This window comes from Heliconius melpomene, chromosome 17 (genome assembly GCF_056956725.1).
Source record: "Heliconius melpomene rosina isolate 202511_hmr_F chromosome 17, ASM5695672v1, whole genome shotgun sequence".
NCBI lineage: Eukaryota > Metazoa > Arthropoda > Insecta > Lepidoptera > Nymphalidae > Heliconius > Heliconius melpomene.
In genome coordinates this window covers 14680656-14707299 of record NC_140405.1, presented here as the reverse complement: position 1 = coordinate 14707299, position 26644 = coordinate 14680656, and the positions used below count along the sequence as shown (strand labels likewise).

The following is a 26644-nucleotide window of genomic DNA, read 5'->3' as shown; positions in this document are numbered from 1 at the left end:
TTTATTTTACTTATCCCAAATTGATGTGAAGGAGCAATGGTAGTGGTCTACAAATATCGCATGCATACAATGATGGACGATCATTATTATGTATACTAATATGATCTTTTAGATAAAATCTGAAAAAAAAGAAATAAAACTTCACCACAGATTATACCTAATACAAATATGAAATCAGCTTCACTCTGTATCCTGCACACAGCAGGGTAGGCAGGGGGAACCTAGTGTCAAGCAACAATAACACTCCGTTCTTCACTTTCCATCGAATTCCGGAGGCATGGCGTGTTGAGTGGCGGCTCTCACCGCCGCGTTTTACTTCGACACCAGAATAATGAAATATAAATTTAAATAAATATTAAAGTTCCTCGAGTGGGGCTCGAACCCACAACCAGTTGCGTTTACAGTGACATTTTGTGAGCCTACGCCACAACTGGCCTCATAAATATAATATAAAAATTTTAAGTTTATTTAAAATGAAAAGTCGTTCTAATAATAAGATGTTTACTACTTTTTAAATTCTCTGATTGCAATAAAAAACTCCACATAAACAGTAATATTTGGTCGAATTAGCGACAGATAATAAAAAAAACAACTTTCACAGATAAGTATCTATTTCTATTTTAAATAAAAACTAGCTATATTCAGGATGCTGGCTCTTCATGTGTCCCTTCAAACTACAATTCTGTATAAACGCCTGCCCACAAATATGACATCTGTACCGTCTATCATTAGTATGTATTCTAATATGGTCTTTTAAAGTTTTTAAACGTGGATAAGTCTTCTCACACACTTTACATTTAAAATTTCTTTCTCCTGTGTGTGTTGGCATGTGGTTGGTTAATGAGAAACGAGTGAAGAACTTTTGTCCGCAGCATTGACATTCATACCTGAAAAAAAAATTGATTCACAAATGGCGAAGAAATCAAACGAGGTATAAGTAGTTGTCGAATATAACCTACCGAAACTACTCCTTTTTAAAAATTTATTTATTAGATCCACTAGTGATGGTAACATTACACAGTGACAAAGAAAAGAAATACAAAATAAAACTTAGATATTATACAAAAATTATAAATTGTACCGTTTTCTTTATTTGAGTTTGGTTACAATTTTAATAAACAAAATAGAATTTAAACTAACAAGATTAACTCTTATAAAATCATTAACATATATTATTACTAAAAAAATAGACTTAATTACTCTTTCAATTCAATTAACAATTTATAAATAAAATGAAGTCTAAACTGGAACAAAATTATCTATTTCGTTAAAATGTGGCGTAATATTTTAAACTTATATTTAGACAATATATCTCCAAATGGGTCTAAGACTTCTTTGTTAACATTGAATATATGAAATAGTCGGGATTGTTCTACGGAGAGGTCTTATTAGAAGCGTAATGGCTTGCGTGGTTACCGGTTAGGGACATTAATGGATTATCGTTTGTGCTATTAAGACATTTATATAAGTACATTAAGTATAACAAATCTCTTCTGTGATTTAAAGTATGCATTTTGAAATATGCCAGTTTTTTATTGTAATATGAATTAATTTCTTTGGCCCTTCCATGAGCGAATGCTAGATGATAAAGAAAACGCTTTTGCATCTCTATTCGCAAGCATTGATCAAATAACTCTATTGATCAAATAAAAATATGTCTTTGTTAATATTTCACTGTATACAGAGTGCTTTAGTCAGCACCTCTTTAAATGAAACCACAGTTTTAACTACTCTATAAAGGCCTAATACAATTAAAAAAGATATTTTTCCAAAAATGAAAAAGGGTTTTTTCAAACAAAATAAATAATAAAATAATCGTTGTTTAAAATAAACTGCAAAGTAAAGGAAAAGTTTCGAACACGCCTCATCCCGAAAGGAAAGTTCAAAGTTCGTGTTCAACGTTTATCTGGCTTCAATACTAACTCATTGATTTAAAATAGTTTCGTTTCTCTTTCCTACAACGACAACGTACATGGAATCTTAAATTTTTAATGAATGGGTTCCCAGGGTCCCTGTGCCTACACATGATACAGCGTGGAGCTGAACAAAGAAGATACCTGTAGTCCTTCAAATGTTCTTTTCTTCTATGTATAGTTAATTTCCGTCGCGTTTCACATACTTTATCACACAAATTGCATGGAAACGACAAGGGCTCTTCCCCGTGGACTTCTACCAAATGTTTTAATTTTTGAGGGTATGTCATAAGTCTTACGTCACATTTGGGGCAATAGACTCTACCTGAAATTAAAACAAAATATTTAAAGAAAGAGTGATATTACCCACATTTAGGGTAGAAATATTTTATTAGAAAACATTATATATATATATGACGGCGCGCTGCTATGTATTAGTTTTAATTATAATTTCGCAATTATTACATTTCGATTTTAATTGATTTATGTAATGGATTATATTAGAAGAATATTTAAAATGGAGCGGGTAACCCCGAATAGGGTAGTAGGTGTAGCCACGAAGAATAGCGGATGTCATTGGTTGAGATGTTCACCAATTAACCTATTGGCTCCTAATCTATTGTAATTTTGTTAATCTTGTGAGATTTATTGTAAAACTGTTATGTAAACGAGTAATAAGACATTGTAGAATATAAGTGTGACTTTTATTTAAACATCTCTGTTGCTACAACGCCCACAAATGAATAGTAACAGCCAAGACCGCTTTGAGGCCCCTTCTGATGCTTCTACATATATATATAATTCACATGTATATTATGTAGTTAATGTATATTTAGTATTATACAATTATCTAAATATTATTTTTAGTGCACCGCCCACCTTTATACAAACTCCAACACCCAAAGGTTGCCTTTACACCCACAGGTTGATTACCCAAAGGTTGATTTTACATTGTTTCATTTTTATTACGGTGCAATAAAGTATATTTATTAATATACCCTATTTAATATAAATATATTTTTGGAGTCAAGTATTTTGAAAAAAATAACCGCACAAGCGCCAGTGTTGTTCACCAATCAAGGGTTGCGTACAAACATAGGCCTCAAGATTTTTCTGATCTTCAACCATAGCTTAGCCAGAGCCCTCTCATCTGATACCTCACTTAAACACAACCGGAAGTACCCTATGAATTTTGATTCCCTTTATAGTGTCGAAATACGCGTTTTTGCGATATTAACGGCCATACCATTTTTTAAGTAAGTTTAGAAATACGTTTTTTTAGGAAATCATGGGACCGTAGAACTCAGTATATGGTTTGAATTTCAACTCGATATCTACAAGCGTTCCTGAGATAAAATCTCTTGACAGACAAACGGACGGAGAACAAAGTGATCTTATAAGTTTTTCTGTTTTCCTTAAAAGGTAACAAGTCCTAAAAAATCGATTCGAATCGAATCGATCGATCGAATCGAACTTCAATTTCTTCAATGACTTCGAAGAGGCGCCGATTCAAATCTATATATATAAAATCGAAAGGTCACTCACTCATCACGAAATCTCAGAAACTACATGTGCTAGGATTCTCAAATTTTGTATAGGAGTTATTTATAGGACGTAGGTGCTCGCTAAGACGGGAATTTGCAATATTCGACTTCTAAGGGGTTGTTTTTGGGGTCGAAAGTTTGTATGAAACTTCGTTACTACAAATGCTACGAGTCTTAAATTTTGCATAGAGTTCACTAGGACGTAGTCATGGAGACAGTAATTAATAATAACGCAGTTTACGCAAGCGAAGCCGCGGGCGGGCCGCTAGTATTGCATATTTTCGCATTCAAATTGTTAAGATTTTGTACGTTTTCTAAAAAAATATTATAGCATATTAATGGCGTTTCTTAGTTTATTGATAATTGCTTGTTAGGCCGTAGGTTTTTTGGTCCAATCGTTATTATCCAAAAAACCCGGTGAGGTTAACAATCATGCAGAAGTGAATAAATGCAAATAAAAAAAATACCCAATTCTATTTGTATTCTAGCCATGGCTAGAATCAAAGAAAAATTTTGTGACACATCCAGTAAATACCTATCTATAAATATTGTCGGAGGATTTATCAATATAATAGAGAACCCAAAACAATGACTGCAACTAGTGACGTCACTTTTTATTAGCATACTATATAATTAATTCATTAATATTAAAACCAATTATATATTTTTTACTTTCTACATATTTCATAAAAAAGGTTAAGCCCTTCCTTTCTAACCAATAAGAAAAAAAAGAGACAAAAACTCACCGCGTTTGTTATGCACTCTATCCACATGAAGTTCTCTGTTGTACTGAGCTTTAAACACTTTCCCGCAGATCTCACAAGGGAAGTCACCTATAGGAAGGGAAAGAGCAAAAGAGAATATTCGAATATTTGAGTCGGATTCGCCGAGGGTTCCGGTCCAATTTTAGGTTTGCAAGTCAACGGCAATAACTTATATAAAAGTAGAGAAACTTAAGTTGAAATGAAGTACAAATATAAGTAAATATAGGAATTTCATAGATAAAAGTCACTACAAGTGAAATTCCTGTATATTTTCACTTTTCGATACCGATTTTCGTTTTGAGATGCCCTGAAAAGCAGCTTCACAGATTTTCCTGTGTATAGCTATAGCTTTTAAGTATCTTAACACTAGTTTTTCTCTGCCCACCTTGCGATATGCGGGATACAGCGTAAAGCTAAATAATTGACACAGTGGCAAAAGCGTGTGATTGTAAACGCGACTATTGTGGGTTCGATTTCCACTCGAGAGTATAAAAATAAATATTTTCATTTTCTCGGTCCGCTATCAAGACAAAGCGCCGCATTGAGTTCATCCACTCAACAAGCAATACCTCGAAAATTCCGCAGAAAGTGAGGAACGGAGTGCCATAACGCTGGGTTCTCTCTACCCCAAAATATAGCGCGATATAGCGTGAACCTAATAAAAAAAAAAGAAATAAGTTACCAATTTCATGCCTTTGCTGATGCATTATAAATCTACCTCGATCCACAAAACCTAAACCGCACGTCTCACACACATAATTACTAAAATGTTCGTTCATATGTTTGTTTAACGCATGAAAATACGGGAACACTAATTCGCACAACGCGCATTTAAGTTCACTGTTCAAACGAAACGGCAGAATAAGATCGCGATTATTGAAATAGTACTTTTTGTTATGAACACTTGTGATGTGCTGCTTAAAGGTGTCTAGTGATGTGATCTTTTCCGGGCACAGACGACAATCGATTTTAGTTAAATCGATTTTTAACATATTTTTGTGCTCGGTTACTTTAAATTTTTTCGGATTATGGTTTTTTATTGTATGTTCACGGAGTAACTCTGGGTCGGAGTAGTTTTCTCCGCAATAGAAGCACAGTAGGTGATTGTGTCTGCATTTGAATGGACAGACATAGGAAAACTCCACTATGGTCAGTATGTTAGTTTCTGTTATGTATGAGGGATCCCTTTCTCGCATTCTTTGCTGTAATTTTGACATTGGTATGGCTGTAATAGATATAAAAATATTTATTTAAAAAGTACAATATTTTTTTATAAATAATATATATTTTGTATTTTTGAACATATTTCGATGTATATATATAGTCAGTATGTACAGTTTAGACAATATTTTAAATAAAATGCACATATTTCAAATACAATCAATACAATTGGGAATTGAACCCACAGCTGTCGCATTTACAATAAGGCGGCCTCTAATACAAATAATTACACAAATAGATAATATCTCTATACACACTTGGTCTTTCCACAATTTTTATTTCAACTTTCTCATTATTGCATGATTGACTATTAATCTCTGAAAGATTATCATTTTTTTGTAATTTATTTGGCCTTTCCGCTATTTTATTAAGCGGAACGTCATCGTTTGAACTGTCGTGGGTCTCTGTCTTTATATCATCTGTAAAAAAATATGTTGATATTTTTTAAATATATTTTAAAGAATAATTATTGTTACCAAAGTGAGGAATTAAAAATAACTCATTCCCTGTAAATGCGAATCGAACCCACAAACACCGTATAGCCAGATGCTTACAGCCAGATGCTGCATCAAAGTATGACAGCCTTATATATAAATTGAAATTATTAAAAAATATATTCAAATACACTTAGAATTTTCACCATCAAGGATATTTTCCAAAGGTGAATAGTCATTTATGTTATCAATATCTTCAGGTTCAGTTTTCACTTTCATTTCTGATTTTGATTCATCATTATCATCTTTTGAATCTCTTTCTGAAATAATCAAAATATATATTATATTACATACGCTGTTGTCGTCCCACCAAAATCAGGATGTCTGGCAACGCTGTTTTATACATACCTTTGATTTCAGCATCATACATTTTCACCCTAAGGAATGCCTCTTCACATTGCAATACTTGTTTCTTAAATGCCAAGGCATCTCTGAGTCTTTGCACACATGTAGCGCATATTAATCTTTCAGTTGGTTTACCATCTAAATGTGACATCTAAAAAGTTTTAAATAAAATAAATTTTAAAGATTTTTTTAATATAATATATTATTATATAATATAATTTAGGATAGATTAAGATTAAGAATATAATTTAGGATAGAATAAGATTTGTAAATTATATTTTAAAGCTGAAAAGTTTATTTGGTTGAATGGAGTAATCTCAGGAACTACTGGTTCAAATTGAAATAATATTTTTGTGCCGTATTATAGTTATCAAAAATGTATAGATGTATTGACCAAAGAGAGCAAAGTAACAATAAAAAATGTTGCAAAAAAGAATAGTGAACAATGTTATGTCTATTTCAACAAGTTGCCAGACAGAGTTACAAGTAAAACTAGTCTTCAATGAAATTAAAACCATTTATAAATTTAATTAGCAACTTTACCTAAATTTTAAGCTAACGTTTAATTTAAACTTACAAGTAAGCTAAAACAGTCCATTATTATATCAGAATAAAGTTCTATTTCGCCAAAACATTCATATTCCACGTTAAGTACACGACACTTTTTAATTGTCCCACAACATCTACAAATTCCAGCATCGAAAACGGGCCCTTTTCCTTTTTTTACATTCATTTTCGATTAAAATATAATCGCTTCCTCGGTTAATTTCATATACTAAGCGAAATTAAAATTGTAATAATATACATATAGTATAATAGTTTATATAAACATTAAGTAAATAAATATAATAGGATAATTATTTGTCTGAAAATAAAATAAATTATTCATTTCCACTGTGGTGAAAGAACAAAACATTTACTAAATAACAATGATTTTTGACGTTTCTAGCATATAGAAGTGACAGTTGACAGTTTTGTTCAGTAATTATTGGATATTCTAAACTGTGGTTATTAATCAGTTTTAGAAATATAAATATATCTGAAAGAAAATTTATAAGAAAATTAAAACGAATATAAATATAAAAATTGTATAACGCCTTAGTTCGCAGTCTATTAGAATATTATTCTGCTGTATGGAGGCTTCACTATGCTACCCATACACTAAGAATAGAAAGGGTCCAAAAACGATGAACGACGAACGAACGGCACTTATCGTATTTTGAAAAAAATATCATACCCTGAAAAACTAAAGTATTTTAAAACATCTTCTTTAACTAAGCGAAGAATATTTTTGGACCTTTTATTTATGTATAAAATTTTCAACAATCTCATTGACTGCCCCCAGCTTCTCAAACTTTTTAAATTTAAGATATCATATAGGATTCACAGGCTTCACGACAAACACCTAATTGGAAATAAAATTTTGAATTAGATGTTTGTCATAACTGTTTTTTACTTTATTGTCTATTTATTAATTAAAACCACACTAGTTTTATGTTAAAAATATATATCATAATATCTTATACATAGATTTGGTACATGTTGTACACGCTTGGAAGTGTCATACACATTAGTTTTTAAAACATAGATGCTTAAGTTTGCCGAAAAGCGAAAAAATGGCAATATAAACGGTAAATAATATTTAATTTCCTCGAGTGGGGATCGAACCCACAACTGTATACAGTCACACCCTTGTGCCGCTGCGTCACGACAGCCTCGATTTATTTTATTTAAAACTTTTTAGATGTCACATTTAGATGGTAAACCAACTGAGAGATTAATATGCGCTACATGATTGCAAAGACTCGAGATGCCTTGGCATTTAAGAAACAAGTATTGCAATGTGAAGAGGTATCGTCAATACGCAATACGCGAAGAACAGTATGTCTTGCTCTTGATATTAGGTTATTACTACTTCTTACAGCCCATCCAACTTACATATATAGGTATAGCTGGGGTAAAATGTAGCTCACTCCTTATTCTTAGGTAATTGCGTTATTAAAGTAAAGACTTACAACATTTGCTATAAATATTTATTTAACTAATATGTATAATGTACCATTTTTTTTATACAAAATGTCATTTTTAATAAATTCGAATTTGAAGTTAATGCCGTTAGCCCTACTGGCTTTTACAGCCACGCCGGGTGGGTAGGGGGAGAGGGTACTTTTTGCCTGAAAAATTGCGAGCGAGATTGCGATTCGGTGTCATTAGCGGCGATTGACATGTCGAGCCTAATCAGAGGTGGCATAGTCGAGACAATCGACTCTAGAATGCCAGGTGCGATCGCGCGAGCCCCTCGATCTTTTTATCCCACGACTCTCCGGAGACGTTCGAATTCGTATCGAACTCTCCTCCTCAATCTATTAGGTTTCCTACGGTTATCTTTATTTATATAAATAAACCTTAACCTAGTACAATAATGGCGTATACTTAACAGTAATACAATTTTGGTTAAGCTAACAATTAAATTAAATTGATAAGCACTACCCTCAGAACTAGTTGTACTGTATGACGGGAGAATAGTATTCCTCGCATGCTTGTTTTCTTACTTCATGTAGTATATGTAAAAAGTTTAGATGCTGCCATTTATAGAATTTTCTTGATAATTATATTACTTAATATACGCTGAGAAAGTTTTATGTAAAATAAAAACATAAAAACGGAAATATATATATGTAAAATGTAAATATGATTGTGTGTGTGTGTGTTCTTGTGTGCGTGCGTGTGTGTGTGTATGTCTGAAGTGATTAATTTTAGCGATGAGTGAGGTTAATTTTTTCCAACATTTTCGAGTATTAAGTATGTTTATATTGGTTTGATAAAAATTGTCTTTTAAAATTGCCAATAAATAGGTTTGCCTTACATTTAACATTGCTAATTCTTTGTAGAGAGTGTCAGTAGGGTATCTATAATCTTTACAAAATATTACTTTAAGAATAGCACGTTGAGCCCATTCTACTCTCAATTATAGTGTCTTGTTGGCTCCACCCCATACAATGATACCGTATCTTATTAAAGAATTACAAAGCGCAAAGTAAATACTCAGTAATTGAAGATCACATATGAGTCAACCCAGTCTAACATTGTTGTAACACATGGTTTAAATAAAAGATAATAAATATAAAACAAGTGCCTGACGTTTTGTGGGCCCTTGGTAGATTTATGACTCCGAGAGAAAGTCCTTTAAAAGCATTACGAGAACCCAGCCGCATATTTTGGGGCACATGAACATTTGGATGTCGATGTCAATAGGCTGATAGAAACAAAACATCGTGGGAAACGAGCCACAGGGGTGGGGACACCCGAATTTGTATTAAAGCCGACAAACCTTAGGGATAAGGTGGGATGAGGATCGCCTGCCCGCCGTCGAGAAAGCACCTCTGCATACTCCAGCGGCACGAGTCCTTACCAGTCCTAGCAAGTCTCCAGTATTCAGTTATCATAAATATTGCTGAGTTCCGACAGCGCCCCGATTGACCGCGCGATCGCCTCGTGCCTCCGCGGAGGCATCAAGTCGATCAATGCCGATCGTTGAAGCCCCCCCCCCCCCCGGCTCTGCACCCCGCAAACCCCTCAACACCGAGGATGCACGACGGACACCGGAGGCACGCGATGTTACCGCGTGGCCTTTCGGCGCTCCGCCCACCTCGACCGAGTGGATGACCGCCCCCGCACTGACGACACTGAAGCCTCAGCGACCCTCCAGGGCCGCTTCCAAGGAGCTGCCGCAACCGCAGCGCTCCCCCTCCGCACCACCCCGCATCGAAGTGTACCTATCGCCGTAGTCGCAGCTTAACTCGGAGTCAGCTAAGCGCGGGTCTCTTTCCCGGTCGCTCATGGTACATATTGCTATGTACCTGAACGACAAGGGAAAAGAGCTCGAACGCGCTGGCGCGGCTGCCTCCGCCGCCGACTCACCAATGGGCGCCCTGCCCCCGCAGTCGCCCCTACGACGATCTTGGCCCTCAGACGGCGCCGACGAAGAGGCCGCAAAGCGCGTGTGTGCGCTACCGCTCGCCGCCTCGGCCCCCAGTCCCGTCCGCCGTCTCCAGCATCACCGGCAGCCAGCCGGATGCCTCTAATGCATTCGTACTTCGCTCCGGCCGCCACGACCGCAGCACCGGTGCCGGCGCCGGCGCCTTTCCGCCACTGGTAGTTGAAAAACTACCAGACTGGGCGCGCCACTTCGGCTCGCTCCGTGACCGCCTTGGCCACGCCCCTAACGCACGCCGCTTTAGACAGGGCGTGCGCTTCTCTCCTGAATCCGAGATAGAATACCGCGCTATCCAGCATTATCTCTCCGACCTAGAACAAACAGAGCGCATTTCTTGGTTTTCCTACGCCCTGCCTGCGGAGAAAAGCAAGAAGGTAGCCATCAGGGGGCTACCGGCAACGACGACGCCCGACGAAATCACCGACGCACTTCGTGAGCTCGGCTTCCAGGCCGAGTATGCCCGTCCGATCAAGGCGAGGATGGGCTGGCCCTGGTGCATATTTTACGTGATTCTCACCAACACTCCGGACCTGGTACCCGGCATTTTTCAAATCACTGAACTTCTGAACATGCCGGGTATCAAAGTGGAAGCCTGGAGGAGCAAGCGGGGCCCGGCGCAGTGCCATCGCTGCCAGGCGTTTCGGCACTCTAGCCATGGGTGCCACCGACGCCTGGCCTGCGTGAGGTGTGGCGAAGAACACCTCGCGCGCGATTGCTCGCGGCCTCGCGACGTACCCGCCACCTTCATCAACTGCGGGGGTGCCCACCCGGCTAACATCACCGCGTGCCCGCAGTTCCACAAGGAGCTCAAGAATAAGAGGGCCGGCACCGTGGCCCTCTCCCAAACGGCCCCCCGCCGACTTCCACCAACATGGTTAGTACTAAGAAAGTGCGCCAAACCTGATGGCCCCTGCCAACCCCCCGATGACAAGGGGAGCCGGCAGGAAACACAAGGGGGTGGGGAAGAGGACGAGGAGACAAAAGGCTAGCGAGCCAGCCAGCTGCCCGACACACAGAATCACACTTTGGATCCGGGGCGGTTAGAATGTACGCCAACATCGGTGACCAGCATCTTCCAACCTCTGAGCCCATCGTCGACGCTGCAGACGTCGACCGACTCGAGGCCAGGTTGACCTCCGCCATCAAGGACGCCATGGAGAACGCCACAACCCGCGTCTCCCCCCGTTCACTGCCTCCAATCCCTGCGCACATTCGCGCCCTCATTGTCAAGAAGAGGCGGGTTCGCAAAGAGTAGCAACAGACCAGGGACCCCGCCATCAAAACCCGGCTCAACCGGCTCATCGAGCGCGTCCGTGAGGCGCTCGTCGAGGCCGGCGCCGACACCTGGGAACGCCGCATAGAGGAGGCGGACGTGGAGCAGCCATCTTTGTATCGCCTTTGCCACCAGCTCACGAAAAAGAGGCCAGCACTGCACCCATTGACGCACCCGGACGGCTCTCTTCGCTATCCTGCGGCGAAGAGAGTGGAGTTCCTGGCTAACCACCTGGCCTCTACGTTCCAGCCCAACGTGAGCGAGCGACCCGCCCACCACGCTCAGATGGAGACCGACGTCGCCCTCGCAATAGCTTCCTCCGAACGTCCCCTGCCATCTCCTCCCTTCTTCACTCCGACTACCGTCTCGAAGACGATTAAGAGACTGAAACTGAAGAAGGCGCCCGGACCGGACGGCGTCACCAATGGCGCGCTCCGCCATCTCCCCCCAAGGATCGTCGTCGCTCTGACCAGGCTCTTTAACGCCAGTCTACGCCTGGGATACTTCCCCCAGGCGTGGAAAAAGGGCCTGGTCATTATGCTGCCTAAGGCGAGGAAGAACCGGGGCTGCTACACAAGGTGCTACGTGCCGGCATCCCCCATCACGTCGCCGTAATCCTGGCGAACTATGTCACCGGCAGGACGTTTAGCGTAAGGGTGGAGAGTGAGATTTCGTCCAGCCATCCTATCGCCGCAGGCGTCCCCCAAGGCAGCATATTATCGCCTGTATACGCCTATACTCCTTGTACACCGACGACACCCCGACGCATCAAGACGCAACTCTGGCGCTCTACGCCGACGACATTGCCCTCTACACGAAGTCGCTCAACCCCCAGCACGCAGCCGTGAAGCTCCAGCGCACCCTCGACCTGCTGCCGGACTGGCTGGCGGAGTGGAGACTCGCACTCAACATCGCCAAGACCCAAGCGATCAGCTTTGGGTCCCACCATAAACAGCCTCCTCCGCTGAGCCTGCAGGGCCAGCAAGTCCCCTGGAGCAGCGGAGCCACTTACCTGGGCGTGGTGATCGACCGCAGACTTAACATGGCAGGGCAAGTCAAAAAAGCAGCCAGCGCGGCCAAAATCGCGCTCTCCTTGTTGCGTCCACTTTTTATATCGAGGCTCCCTCTGAGAACGAAGTTGTCGCTGTACAAGGCGTACGTCAGGCCACACCTATCCTATGCTGGCCCGGCGTGATACGCGCTCACCAGTGAAACCCAAAGGAAGACCCTGCAGGTGGTCCAAAACGATGCCCTACGGCGCGTTACCCAGGGTCCCTATTTCGTCAGGAACGCTACGCTGCCCTCGCAGACGCCCCTACGACGACCTCGGCCCTCAGACGGCGCCGACAAAGAGGCCGCAAAGCGCGTGTGCGCGCAACCGCGCGCCGCCCCGGCCTTTTCAACTCCCGCGATCCCCGCCTACGCCAGCGGGATCCAAGGGTTACTCCGCCCGCCGCTTCTAGCACTGCCGGCAGTACCGTAGCCGCGCTTTCCGCCTCTAGTGGTGGAAAAATTCCCCGACTGGGCGCGTCACTTTCGCGCGCTCCGCGACCTCATAGGCCTCGCCTCCAACGCACGCCCCTTTGGACAGGGCGTGCGCTTCTCACCTGAATCCGTTGAAGAATACTGCGTAATCCAGCGGTACCTCTCTGACCTGGAGAAGACGGAGCGTATCTCGTGGTTTTCATACGCTCTGCCGGCGGAAAAGAGTAGGAAGATTGCCATAAGGGGACTACCGGTTACGACGACGCCCGACGAGATAACCGATACTCTCCGAGAGCTCGGCTTCCAGGCCGAGTACGCCCGACCGATCAAGGCGAGGAAGGGCCGGCCTGGATGCATATTCCATGTGACTCTCACCAACACCCCGGACCTGGCATTTACCATATTACTGAACTCCTAAACATGCCGGGTATCATAGCGGAACCCTGGAGGAGTAAGCGGGGCCCGGCGCAGTGCCGTCGCTGCCAGGCGCTTCGGCACTATAGCCATGGGTGCCACCGACGCCTGGCCTGCGTGAGGTGTGGGGAGGAACACCCGAATGCCCGCGCCCCCTCGAAGTACCTGTGCAAACTGTGGCGGCGCGCACCCGGCCAACCACATCGCCTGCCCACAGTTCAAACGTGAACTGCGCAACAAGAGGGCCGGCACAGTAGCCCTGTCCCAAGCCAACCCCGCACGAAGGGCGAAGAAGGCCACCGCCCCCAGGATGGACGACAACACGGTGGAAGCGGAGAACGAGGCCACCAACCTCATGGCCCCCGCCAACCTGCCCACTGACAAAGGAGGAAGACAGCTCAAGAAAAGGGGAGGGAAGAGACCGAGGAGGCAAGAGGAGCAGGCCAGAGCCTCGTCCGCCAACCCGTCGGTCCCCACTACACGCAAACCCGCAGCCGCAGCCCCCGCTGCAGACACCACCGCAGCCACAACAAGCACACTGCAGTTGCAGGCCAAGGCGCAGCCTGCACTCATGGCGATTGGAACGCGCACCACACTGCCTGGGGTTGTCGCTCCACCAACCAGGCAGGGCGATACCTTTACCGCGACGCCCAAAGGCGCGGTTACGAAGTGGAGGGCCCTGATGAGCCCACCCACTATTCCACGACGATCGACCTGTTCGTGCACAGGGGACTAAACGCAATAGACCTGGAAGTAATCCCGGACGCCTTCGGATCCGATCACCAGCCTGTCCTTGTCTCACTTGAGGGCAGGCTGTCCCTCGCCAGAGGCCCGCCGTCCGGTGGTCGGATCTGTTGGGAGCGCTTCGAGGGCGCGCTCCATTCCATGCAATCCCCGTCCAACGAACCCCTTGTCGACGCAGCCAGCATCGACCGCCTCGAATGCGCCATAGTGAGCAATATCAAGGACGCCGTCGACACTGCCACTACTCCACCTAGCCAGCGCAGACTGCCCCCTATACCCAGATGGATAGAAGACCTTATCCAAAGGAAGAGGAAAACCCCCAAGTTGTGGCAGAAAAATAGGGACCCTGCCACCAAAACCAAACTGAACAGACTCATCGAAGACGTCAGAGTCGCCCTCGGTGATCGAGAGGCCCACAGATGGGAGGAACGAATCTCCAAGGCGTGCGAGGACTACCCCTCACTGAACAAGCTCAGCCGCCAAATAATGAGAAAGAAGACCCCAGCCCGCCCACTACTCCACCAAGACGGCTCCCTGAGGAACTCCTCTGAGGAGAGAGCCGACATGCTGGCGGAATATTTGGCGGCCCAATTCCAGCCGAATCCCAGTGAGTGCCCAGTCCTCCATGCCGAGGTCGAAGAGGAGGTGAAGACGCGCCTCTCCTCACTCAAGGCCCTCACCGCTCCTGACCCACCATTTTTCTCCCCTTCGGCCGTGGAGAAGGCAATCCGGGGTCTCAAGCCCAGGAAGGCTCCTGGAACAGACGGGATCACCAACAGCGCCCTACGCCACCTCGACAACCGTCTGATTGCGGCAACGGCCATACTTCAGCACCATTCTGCGCCTGGGTTACTTCCCCCAGGCGTGGAAGGAAGGCCTGGTCGTGATGATCTCGAAGCCCGGGAAGGACCATAGGAAGCCGGAGGGCTACCGCCCCATCACGTTACTGAACGCCATAGCCAAACTGTTCGAGAGGATGTTGCTCCCACTCCTGCAGCCGCACCTGCAACCGCGGCTCGAACAGTTTGGCTTCCGAAGCGGTCACTCAACCACGCTCCAAGTGGCTCGAGTGATCCACTTCGCCGCAACAGCAGAAAATAGGAAGGAGAGTGCATGTGCAGCCTCCCTGGACGTCGCCGGCGCCTTTGACCGCGTCTGGCATCGCCGTCCTAGCCGCTTTTCTCGACAGCAGGACCTTTCGCGTCAGAGTGGAGAATGCAGTTTCAAGCAGCCACCTGATCGCCGCCAGGGTACCACAGGGCAGCTCACTATCCCCTGCCCTGTATGCCCTCTATACGGATGACATTCCGCTAGAGCAGGGCTCGATGTTGGCGCTCTACGCCGACGATATCGCCCTGCTCGCGAAGAGCCTGACGCCCGTCCACACCGCCACCAAACTCCAGCGAGCAGTCGACTTGCTCCCCCGCTGGCTGTCGGAGTGGAGGCTCAGCCTCAGCGTAGCTAAAATCCAGGCAATATCGTTTGGAGGCCACCTGAGATTCCCTCCTCCGCTGTGCCTGCTGGGTGAGCAGGTCCCCTGGAGCAAGGAGATCACCTACCTGGGCGTAACCATTGACAGGAGGTTGCAGATGTCCAGGCAAGTGAAGAAGGCCGCCGCTGCTGCCAAGGTGGCGTTATTCCACCTCCGCCCGCTGCTGCGCTCCAAACTACCACTGCGCACAAGACTAGCCCTTTACAAGTCTTACGTGAGGCCACATCTCACATACGCCGCCCCGGCCTGGTACGCGCTCGCAAGTGCGCCCCAGCGCAAGGTCCTACAGGTGGTCCAAAACGTCACCCTCCGGCGCGTCACCCAGGCTCCCTATTTCGTCCGGAATGACACCATCCAGCGCGACCTCAGAATAGAGAGCCTGGAGGTACACATCGGCCGGCTCGCGTGCAACGCATACAGCCGCGCCGATGCAAGGATATTGCGCCATGGCATACCAGGCCACCGGACAGGATGCGCCTACCAAGGGATATCCTCACCCTCCCCAATTCCGACTCCAGAGCTGCCCCTTCGGTCGCTGGTCGCCTAAGCTGGGCCTCTCGCGGGTAACCGTGAGTCTCACCTGGCTTGGCTGACCGCCCAGGGGGCATACAGCTCATCCCTTCATCATGATAAAAATTGTATTTGATTTTAATAAAAAATATTTTTAATATACAAAAGTTTAAGATATTTTTACTTATGTATCGTATATTCTTAAAAATGGAAATCAATCTCTTTACTCGTCCATACAATAAATTTATGTGCTCTTTCCAGGAAAGATGCTGGTCGACAACAACTCCTAAATATTTTAAACTATGTGTTTGTGTTACCTTTTTACAGTTACATATTAAATTATATCTATACTAATATAATAAAGCGGAAGAGTTTGTTTGTTTGTTTGTTTGAACGCTAAGATCTCTGGATCTACTGGTCTGATTTACATTGTTTTTGTTTTGTATAAAAGCTGCATTCTTCAGAAGTGCTATAGGCTATATAACATTACATTACACATATAAACTAATATATTTTAAAGTACTTTCTAATTTGACATGCAATTTATTCTGCCATGTTAATAACAACCGTCGCGTCGCTACGCAACCGGTACCGCGACATTTTGATATTCATCCTTATGAAGTTTGATAAATAATTAAGGAGATGTCACTTCGAAATGACCTAAACCCGACCCGAAATGGCCTTCGGGCGGCATAGTATGAGTATGACCGACGCGAAAATATTCTTATAGTTTAAGCAGGCGTAGCCGCGTCCGGGTCCACTAGTATTTAATATTTTCAAGCAGTAATGTGCTTTTAGTTGTAGTGATTCTTGTTGGTGTTGGTATTTTTTTTCGCGTATACAAAATGTTAGGTACTTGGTCTTGGCAATATTTAACGAGAGCAAATTGTTGTGCAACTTTTTTGTACATTGTTTAATTTCCTACAAGAATATATATTGGCTTTTACATCGAAAGTATTAGTTTCATCGCAATAAAATTTCAATTGAAAAATACAAAATTTTCCTTGTTATTTATATGGGAAATCTAAACCCGTGATGAGACACCTCTTAATGTAAAAATTAAGAGCTGCCTTTTTAGTATATGTATTTTTTTGACAATATTTCCATAATTTAGAGAAACAAATTTTTTGGCCCATCCTATTATATATATAAATATATAGATAGGCGCGATTGTGAGATACAACCGTTGACAGAGAGTGTGACAGAGATCTGCATTACAAATGGCCTGTCTTCTTACTTCCGGCCCGTGAGCCGGAAAAAGATAGCAGGGCGTTGGCTCTTTGATCGTCGCCTCTACTTTCCACCCAATGCTGTGGGTGCGTTCAGCGCTACCCTTGCTGCATTAGCGGCCTTCTTTATTGGCGGCTCTCGATGATATGTCTTGTCATCCTCCGTCATGCCTCCGGTCAACCACGACGCCGAGGTAGGTTGCGGTGGGCTTCCATTGGATCTGCTGGCCCTGCAGGCTCAGTGGAAGAGGCAGGCTCTGGCGACCCCCAAACGAGATGGCTTGTGTCTTGGCCACGTTGAGCGAGACCCTCCACTCCGCGAGCCAGTTCGGCAGCAGATCGAGCGCTCGCTGGAGCTTGGTGGCGGCGTGGTTGGGATTGAGGCTCTTCGTTAGCAGGGCAATGTCGTCCGCGTAGAGGGCGAGCATGGTGTTCGGAGCTGCTGGCACGTCGTCGGTGTACCATGAGTAGAGCGCAGGGGAGAAGCGAGAGAATACTCCCCTGGGGTACACCGGCGATCGGATGCGTGCGGGAGCGGACGTTCTCCACCCTCACCGAGAACGAGCGTCCGGTGAGAAAAACGGTGAGCGCAATGTAGTGCGGGGTGCCGGCGCGGAGCACTTTGAGTAAGAGCCCCGGATGCCAGACGCGGTCGAACGCGCTGGCCACGTCGAGGAAAGTTGCAGCAGCACTCTCCTTCCTGTTAGCAGCTGCTGCAGCGAAGTGGAGTACCCTGGCCACCTGAAGTGTGGTGGAGTGGCCACTGCGAAAGGCAAACTGTTCTTGCTGCGGGTGGAGGTGCGGCAGGAGAAGCGGAAGGAGTAGCTTCTAGTTAGTTAGCCCAGGCTGGCAGGTGGCGCTGAAGAGCCTGGCCAATGCTGCGATGATCTTCTGAGGCAGGTGTGGAAGAGCCCCGTTAGTAATGCCCAAACCAGGCGTCTTCCTGGGCTTCAGTCGGCAGATTGCGTTTCTGACGGCGGACGGGGAGAAGAACGGTGGTGGCGGCAGAGGTAGCGCAGGAGAGGCGAGGCGCGAAATTACCTCTGCTTCCATTCAAGTGTGGAGGGATGGACGCTCGCTGGGGTTTGGACGTAAGGCGGCTGTCAGGTGCTCCGCCAGGATCTCGGCTTTCTCGTTCACTGAGTAACGGAAGGAGCCGTCAGAGTGGAGGAGAGGTCCAGTGGACGGCTTTTTCTTAGCAGGTTGAGCGAGGGCTGGTCCTTACTCGCCCTGGCGATGCGGCGCTCCCAGGCATCGGAGGCCTCCTCATCGAGCGCGGCCCTAATGCGCTCGATGAGTTGGTTGACTTTTGTCTTAAGCGCCGGGTCCCTGGTCGTCTGCCACTCGGTGGGGAGCCTCCTCTTTTGTCGGATGAGTTTGGCGACGTACCCAGAGATCGGCGTGAGGCGGTTGGAGCTGGGAGACGCCGTCGTCGCCTGCATCGCGTCCTGAACGAACGAGGTGATGCCCGCGACCAGGCTGTCGATGGCGGCTGAGTCATTGAGGGTGGAGGCACAGCTGCTTCTCAGAGAGAGAGGCCTCGAAACGCTCCCAGGAGATCCGTCCTCGGGCCGGAGGTGTTTTGGCCAGGGTCAGCCCGTCTCGCCGTGCGCCACTACGGCCGCTCATGGCGAGCAAGCTGGCGTAGCTAGTGCCCGCACGCGGCAGTCATCGATCGCGCACGACGATCGCGAGATCACAAGATGCGACGCAAGGGTCGGTGTCGCGTAGCGGCGCCACGGGGCACTGGCGAAACTCAGCAGATGTTTAAAAGCAAATGTTGGAGAGTTCCTTTTCAACTATAAGACTTGTATCGCTGGAGTGTGCAGCGGTACTTACTCAACCGCGGGCAGACGAGTCGACTGCTACTTAAACTATAATATATATATAACTAAAATACAAATCACTTATGTAATGTAAAGATACAATGAAACATATTTACTAATGACTAGCGCCATTTTGGCTCCACATAATTTATATATAAATATAATATTGCAGAAAAAATTCTATCATTCATAATTATAAATATGTGACAATATCAAAAAAATATATATTTAGTTATATTTCATAGAATAACTAACTAACAAAATGTTTTTATTATTATTAATATATGCGATACACAGTATTGTCAAACAATAATCTTTATTTATAGATCTATACTAATATAATAAAGCGGAAGAGTTTGTTTGTTTGTTTGTTTGAACGCTAAGATCTCTGGATCTACTGGTCCGATTTACATTGTTTTTGTTTTGTATGAAAGCTGCATTCTTCAGAAGTGCTATAGGCTATATAACATTACATTACACATATAAACTAATATATTTTAAAGTACTTTCTAATTTGACAAATTTGACATGCAATTTATTCTGCCATGTTAATAACAACCGTCGCGTTGCTACGCAACCGTTACCGCGACATTTTGATATTCATCCTTATGAAAATAAATATTATAGTCACTTTTAGCATTTTATCTAGATTGACATTATAGTTTACTGTGTAACATTCTATTAAATAATTAAGGGAGATGTCACTGATTCGCAATGACCTAGCCTTCGGGCGGCATAGTATGAGTATGACCGACGCGAACGGGCGGATGACGTTGATGATTTTATAAATATTCATACATTTTTGAACTTTATTTGCTGTTTATAATTAATTTAAAATTACACTTTGGTTCTCTTCTTATTTTATTTGATATTGCTGGTAAAAAATATTTTTAGGTAGTTTTAAGCACGGGTTCTAGGTACTTTTTCTAATATTAAGAATATCCTTTAGTTATTTTTACTTATGTTGGTTTTCAATTTCTCAGATAATTTTTCTAATAATATGTCTCTAATTATTATTCTTTTTGATTATTTAAGCTTATATTTTCTTACTAATTCTATAATAATAATAATAATATAATACTTTATTGCACAAATAAGAAGAGAAAAAAAAAATACAAATCATTAGAAACACGATTAACAAGTGTGCAATGGCGGCCTTATCACTAAAAGCGATTTCTTACAGGCAACCAAAGAAAAAACGGAAGGATTAAATTTAGAAAAGAAGGCAGAAAGGTGCAAAAAGTACATAAAATATATAAAAACCAATATTCAGAGAACACAAAATAGTTTAATACATACATTTATACGTACATATCTACATATATACATACATATCTACACAAATGCCTACATACATACATATATACATACATACAACAATTAAAGATAAATACATATATAACTATTATATAGTATAACTATATTATACTATATAACTATAATATTTAGTTCTATTGAAAACTGAAAATATATTTAATAAACATTTTTATAGTTTAAGCAGGCGTAGCCGCGTCTGGGTCCACTAGTATTAAATAAATCTGCCAGTAACAGATTTTTTTACTCACGTAAAATATTCATTAAATATTTATTAAAAGCCATTTTTTTTCTTAATAATATTCAATTATTATAACTAATATAAATATAATATGGGTAATGTAGTGGCACAGGGTATGACTGTAAACGCGACGATGACGGGTTCAATTTCCACTCAAAGGAATTAAGTATTCACATTTTCATGCTCTGATGAGTGTTTTATATTCGAAATTTTAAATAAAAGCACTGTTTTAACTGCTCTATAAAAGTCTAATACAAATTACAACTAAAACAAAAGAGATTTTGCCAAAAGTGATTTTTTGAAATATAATTTAAAAAAACATCGTTGTAAGATAAAAACCTATTTGACAAAAATGACGCACACACACACTGACCTATCAAAGCGACAATACCGCACAGCGTGTGCGATTGTGTCATTTACGAAATCCAGTCGAAGGTATCGGAGGTGAAGTTGAACGTTGTTCAGGTTTATTATAGAAAATAGGTAATTGTGTAAAATAGAACGTCGCAGTAGCTGTTTACGTTATTGATAGTATTCATAGTTGTCCCACATGTAATACAGTATGGATAAAAATCAAGAATATTAATATAATAATAGGTTACCCTATATGCTTCAACCCTGTATACTTAATATATAAATAATTAAATACATTATGACCATATAGAGGAGATGGAAGTGTCTTAATAATAACGCAGTGTCGCAATTATGTTCCCAGGTTCCTTATGCTTACCCTGCTTTGTGCGGGATACAACGTGAAGCTAAATAAGTAAATTAGGACCATATAACCTATTCGTTATAACCCTCCTCCACCGCACCTTGGTGTTGCCGTTTCACATGATTTTTCAAATTGACGTTCTGTGTGAACGACGCATTGCACGACACACATTTATATTTTTTATCACTATTATGAGACTGCATGTGTACTTTTAAGCCTCGTAGCCTTGGATAACTTTTGCCACAATAATCGCACCTAAAATTCCTTTCCCCAGTATGGCTGGCCATGTGTTCTTTTAACCGCGAGGGCAAATAAAATCTTTTTTCGCACAAATCACACTGATGTTTGAAAATCTTTAGGTGAAACCTTCTATTATGTTCTCGAAGGGACTTTCTACTGTCATAGGATCTATCACATTGACTGCATTTAAACATTCTTTCTTCACCATGAGTCTCTATCATGTGACGGTAGCGTTGAGTATAAGAAAAGAAAACTTCATCACATTTGATACAATGATACGCAGCCTCCTTTTTGTGAGTTCTTGCTATATGTATATATCTGGTGTATTTAGATTTAAAACATTTCCCACAGTCTTTACAAGAGAAGGTTTCTTCGTTTTTTTTGTGGGTTTTTTGGTGTAACACTAACATACGTTCTTCAAAATAATGGGCGCCGCATACATCACAAATGCATGTGCCGAAATGTTCAGCCATATGTTTTTTTAATGCATGAAAAAAACTGAAAGAAACGCCACATTCCGTACAAGATGGTGGATCTGAAGTCAAACGGAACTTAAGAAAATCGTCAGAATTTGTATAATACATCTTTTGATGCACATTTTCCACATGATGGATAAATTTATCCAAATTATCAATACTTTCTGGACATAGCCTACAGTCTATTCTGTAAATATCAATTTGTAGCTTCTTGTTAACTAAACTATTTGAGAGGACATCTTTGAAATTTGTAGGATTGTGTGTCATGGAATGATTCCGAAGTTTGTCTGGATCTGTAAATACTTTTCTACAGTAAACACAGAAAAAATCACTAAATGAAGTGTCAAAGGGACATGCATAAGAGTTTTCTACTATAGTTGTAATGTTATGGTAAGATTTGAGATTTTCATTGTTTTTATGCCCATTGGATTTAAGTTGCATAGATTGTTCTGGAAGCTCTGTAAAAGAAAGAGACAAATACTTTATACATGTCGACTACTACATTTATATAATACATAGACTAAATAAACAACTGAGCTTTATCTATATTAAATTTGAACCCAATCATGGCGCAGAGGCATAAGCATGCTACTGTAAACCTGACAGGTTATGGGTTCAATTCCACTCAGGGTAATGAATTATTATTTATTAATATTTTCATTGCATTGCTCCAGAGCAATGTACCAGTTGATACCAGTACCAAGATAAAAAGGCGGTCTTGAGGTCCACAATTTCTCGAAAATTCGGCGAAAAAGGGGATATGGAGTGTCTTAACATTATGTTGCTTCAGCTTACATTGTTATATGCGGGATACAGCGTGAAGATGAACTAACTAAAATAAATAAGCTAATTAATGTGTTTGGAACGAAATTGATATTTTTTAGATGCATAGCATCTTTCTTTTAAATTACCCAATATATTTTTTAATTTGTATAACCAGTCCACAGAAAGATAACTAAATAATTAAATACACCTTTTCATAGGCTAAAACCATACATAAAATGTAGAGTGTACAGCTGCTAAGAACTGTATTTCTCCGTGTCTTTCTTAATGCTGTATTTCACATATATCAGGCACACTGGACCTGATATCAAAACACTCCATTCTACACTTTCTGTCCAAATTTAAAGCTTGTTGAATAGTATAATATAACACTACGTTGTTACTGACCATGCAAGCAAAAGAAACCAAATAATTCCTCCAAGTGTGAAGTCAAACCACAAATTGTGTTAACTAACATTTAGACATAAGTTAGTAGCTTACCAATATCTTGCATTTCTTTCAATTTTTTCTTCAATCTTTGTGCATCACTTAACATTTCCTTTGTTAATACATCTTCTTTTTGTCTTTTATATCTTTTTGTTTTAATTTTTGACCGTAATGATTTTCTTTTGGGTTTAACAGAGACCTCGTCTTTTACGTAATCTATATCTGGAATATAAAATTATATGTTGTGGATTAGATTACCATATATTAATTGCACTAATAAAACACATCATCATTGGCTGTAAAAATATCAATATTAGCTAAAAAATTTATTATCTTCCATGTACTAGACGAGGCAGAGACAGCCTAGTGTTAAGATACTCTGCTCTACACTTTTCGCTGAATTCTGGAGGCATTGCGTGTTGAGTGGCTCAACACAAAAGTGAAGAAATAGAAACGTTAAATTTGTTATTTCCCCACGTGCGAGTCGAAGTTGTCACGTTTTCGCGTATTGACGCTTCTGCCCTTTTGCCACAACTGGCCTCTTAAATTTTAGAAGGTCTCTACAAAATAAGCATTCCTTAATAAGCTCTGTAAAGCTCACCTTCATTGTCCATATAGTCCATTGTTATATCATCGAATTGAAAGCCATTATGTATTGATTCCAGTTCATCTTTCACTGTGGACTCCATTTTCACATTTGTGTTGAAATCTTCTACTTGACATAGAAAAAACGTTTTATTCAATAAATTAAAATTATAAAATCTGTCATTTTCCAACGGCATAGCACCTGATTATAAATTTGGTGGTTGTGAGACCAAACTACGAGGGGAGGTCCAAAAATTCGACTGTGCCAGCGCAACTTTAGTGGGAATGGGGAAAAGTTACGTAGTCGACGTCGTAATGATGCAACCGCTGCAAATATTCTTCTCAGGCTTCCAAGATAGGTATTGATAAAAAATAATACCTAATTTTTTTACAATTTTGGTAATAGGGACTATTATATATCATCAAGCGATATAGACGGTACGTACAGGAATATGAGAGATAAATCTAGAACTACGTATAATAATCGCTGGAGTGTTTTTGGCGTTTATAGTTAAGCCCAACGATTTACTTCGTATCGAAATTTTTCTGAGATCTTCATTCAGTGTTGATATAGTATTCGGAAGACCGTGTAACATACATTGACGATATGTCTGGAGATCGTCAGCATAAAGGTAGTAGGGAGAAGAGAGATTGTGACGGAAATTATTGATAAATAGTGAAATTAAAAGAGGGGATAACACGCCACCTTGCGGAATGCCAGCAAGCACCGAGGACCATTGAGAAAGAGCCCTGAACCCAGGTACGTTGCTTGCAACCATGCAAGTAAGAGTGAAACCAATCAATCATTTTAGGACATATGGTAAGAGAATACATAATTGCCAACAAAATGTCAAAATCCACAGTATTGAATGCATTACTAAAATCAAGAAGAATCATCACAGTGACTTGATGATTTCCCATACCACAGTGAATGTCATATGATATGCCAACTAATGCAGTGGTCATACTATGACCAGGCCTATTGGATTGGATTGAATAGATTATTCCTTTTTAGGTATTTACTAAGTTGTTAGTTTACCAGACATTCAATGGGAAAGACAGAATGTATATAGGATGGTAATCAGAGAAGGAAGATGGATTGCGGTTTTTAGGCAGTGGTGTTTCAGCCTCTTTCCAACATTCAGGAAAAGTATCACTATTTATGGAGAAATTCAGGATAGATGTTAACACAGGAATCAGGATGTCAAGGATTGATATGATCATCTTACAACTAATGCAGTCAGAGCCAACAGCATCAGAAGCGATCACCATTATTTTTTCTTTAACTTCACTTTCAGTGAGTGACTGTCACTGAAATCAAAAGTGTGTATGTAGGGGTAGGTAAGGCATGAATTTGATTTTTGGAACTAAATTTTGTGGTTACATCAATAGTAACAGAAGGGGAGAAATTAATGTTAAGCTTGTTTAAATCTATATTACAAGGATTAGTACTATGCTTTGCCTTCCCAACCCTAAGTGACTTAAGAAATTTCCAGACTTTTTCTGGACTTAAGTTAAGTCTAATCAAGAGTAGCTATATTTTTTTTGTTAATTTCCCCAAACGAGTCTTTAATTTTTTTGGAACTTCACATTATATTCTGCAGAAGTAAAGAGTATGATTTGGACATTATATACATAATTAAAATATATATATATTATAATAAAATATCACTTAAAATACCACTCAAAATTACCTTCTTCATGTATTTTTGTTCTCAAAAATTTTTCTTCACACTTTAACACTTGCAGACGAAAAGAAGTAGCTTCTCTGAGTCTTGATACACATGTTGCACAAATAAGACGTTCTATTTCCTCACCATCTAGATGTGATAACTAAAAAATATAAATAAACAGTGAGTGACGTTATTTTATTTAAAACATTTTATTAAGAAGTTAGCTTGAATGAATGAAGTAAATTATATAGATAAATATATAAAACTTCAATATAAGTAATAATATTTCAAAATAAGAGTATCGTTATTAAATATATTACCAATAAACCAAAACAATCGACAAACATATCGGAATAAATTTCTTTCTGCCCTTGCCATACGTATTCTATATTTAATAAGCGACATTTCTTTAAAGCTCCACAACACCTACACACACCGGGGTCGAAAACAGGCCCTTTTCCAGTATTTTTACTCATTTTTCTTAAAAGTAACTATTTATGAGTTAATATTTATTTCATTAATAATTGTATAGAATTAATTATTGATAAAAAAATATTGGGAATGTCATTTCGTTGCTGTCAAATGTCAAGTGATCTATAATGCGCACAGAACACATTTACTCAAACTGGCACGCTCGAAACGCCATATATAGAGAAATCAAATCAAATCAACCACATTTACTCAATTATGCATAGTTGCCTTCGAAATAGAATCAATGGTTTAGAAATATTTTTAAGCAATTTTTTTGTGTTCTGGAAATATAATCTAGTCTTTAAAATTTCGTAATCGATTGTTTGCAAAGTTAAAAGTAACACTAAGAAATTTTCCACATTCCGTCTGCTCTTACAAACATTAAGTATTTACGTGTTTTAAATATAATTTTTTCTTAACGACTATTTATCCCATATATTTACAAGGAGATATACTATTAAACTTTATA

At 41.4% G+C, this 26644-nt stretch overlaps 2 protein-coding genes across 6 annotated transcripts; both read right to left on the bottom strand.

Annotated features, from left to right (window-relative positions):
- Nucleotides 1–593: 593 nt before the first annotated feature.
- On the bottom strand, nucleotides 594–7227 carry LOC146530524 (zinc finger protein 639-like). 3 transcript variants are annotated; one of them, XM_085199909.1, is made up of 8 exons: nucleotides 6859–7227; nucleotides 6285–6432; nucleotides 6068–6196; nucleotides 5700–5861; nucleotides 4904–5446; nucleotides 4204–4290; nucleotides 2058–2238; nucleotides 594–887 (listed from the first exon to the last, which is right to left on the bottom strand). In XM_085199909.1, exons 1-8 carry the CDS (start codon nucleotides 7012–7014, stop codon nucleotides 632–634), a joined length of 1662 nt encoding a protein of 553 aa, XP_085056035.1. In that variant the 5' UTR covers nucleotides 7015–7227; the 3' UTR covers nucleotides 594–631. The 3 variants fall into 3 exon arrangements, with proteins under 3 accessions (XP_085056035.1, XP_085056036.1, XP_085056037.1); XM_085199910.1 differs by having other exon boundaries at nucleotides 6083–6196; nucleotides 6859–7226; XM_085199911.1 differs by having other exon boundaries at nucleotides 6825–6934.
- Nucleotides 7228–8300: 1073 nt separating this feature from the next.
- Nucleotides 8301–26319, bottom strand: LOC146530523 (uncharacterized). 3 transcript variants are annotated; one of them, XM_085199905.1, is made up of 5 exons: nucleotides 26025–26319; nucleotides 25726–25864; nucleotides 24048–24161; nucleotides 23501–23668; nucleotides 8301–22695 (listed from the first exon to the last, which is right to left on the bottom strand). In XM_085199905.1, exons 1-5 carry the CDS (start codon nucleotides 26178–26180, stop codon nucleotides 21593–21595), a joined length of 1680 nt encoding a protein of 559 aa, XP_085056031.1. In that variant the 5' UTR covers nucleotides 26181–26319; the 3' UTR covers nucleotides 8301–21592. The 3 variants fall into 3 exon arrangements, with proteins under 3 accessions (XP_085056031.1, XP_085056033.1, XP_085056034.1); XM_085199907.1 differs by having other exon boundaries at nucleotides 24048–24158; nucleotides 26025–26317; XM_085199908.1 differs by having other exon boundaries at nucleotides 24048–24158; nucleotides 26141–26299.
- Between the last annotated feature and the right edge of the window lie 325 nt (nucleotides 26320–26644).

Coding starts and splice junctions, on each gene's coding strand:
- LOC146530524 (XM_085199909.1), bottom strand. CDS start 7,014: ATGAATGTAAAAAAAGGAAAAGGGCCCGTTTTCGATGCTGGAATTTGT. Junction 5,447..5,699: donor AAAAATTGTGGAAAGACCAA/GTGTGTATAGAG, acceptor TATCTATTACAG/CCATACCAATGTCAAAATTA. Junction 2,239..4,203: donor TAGAGTGCATAACAAACGCG/GTGAGTTTTTGT, acceptor TTTTAATTTCAG/GTAGAGTCTATTGCCCCAAA.
- LOC146530523 (XM_085199905.1), bottom strand. CDS start 26,180: ATGAGTAAAAATACTGGAAAAGGGCCTGTTTTCGACCCCGGTGTGTGT. Junction 24,162..25,725: donor AACAAAAATACATGAAGAAG/GTAATTTTGAGT, acceptor TTCTATGTCAAG/TAGAAGATTTCAACACAAAT. Junction 23,669..24,047: donor GGACTATATGGACAATGAAG/GTGAGCTTTACA, acceptor TTTATATTCCAG/ATATAGATTACGTAAAAGAC.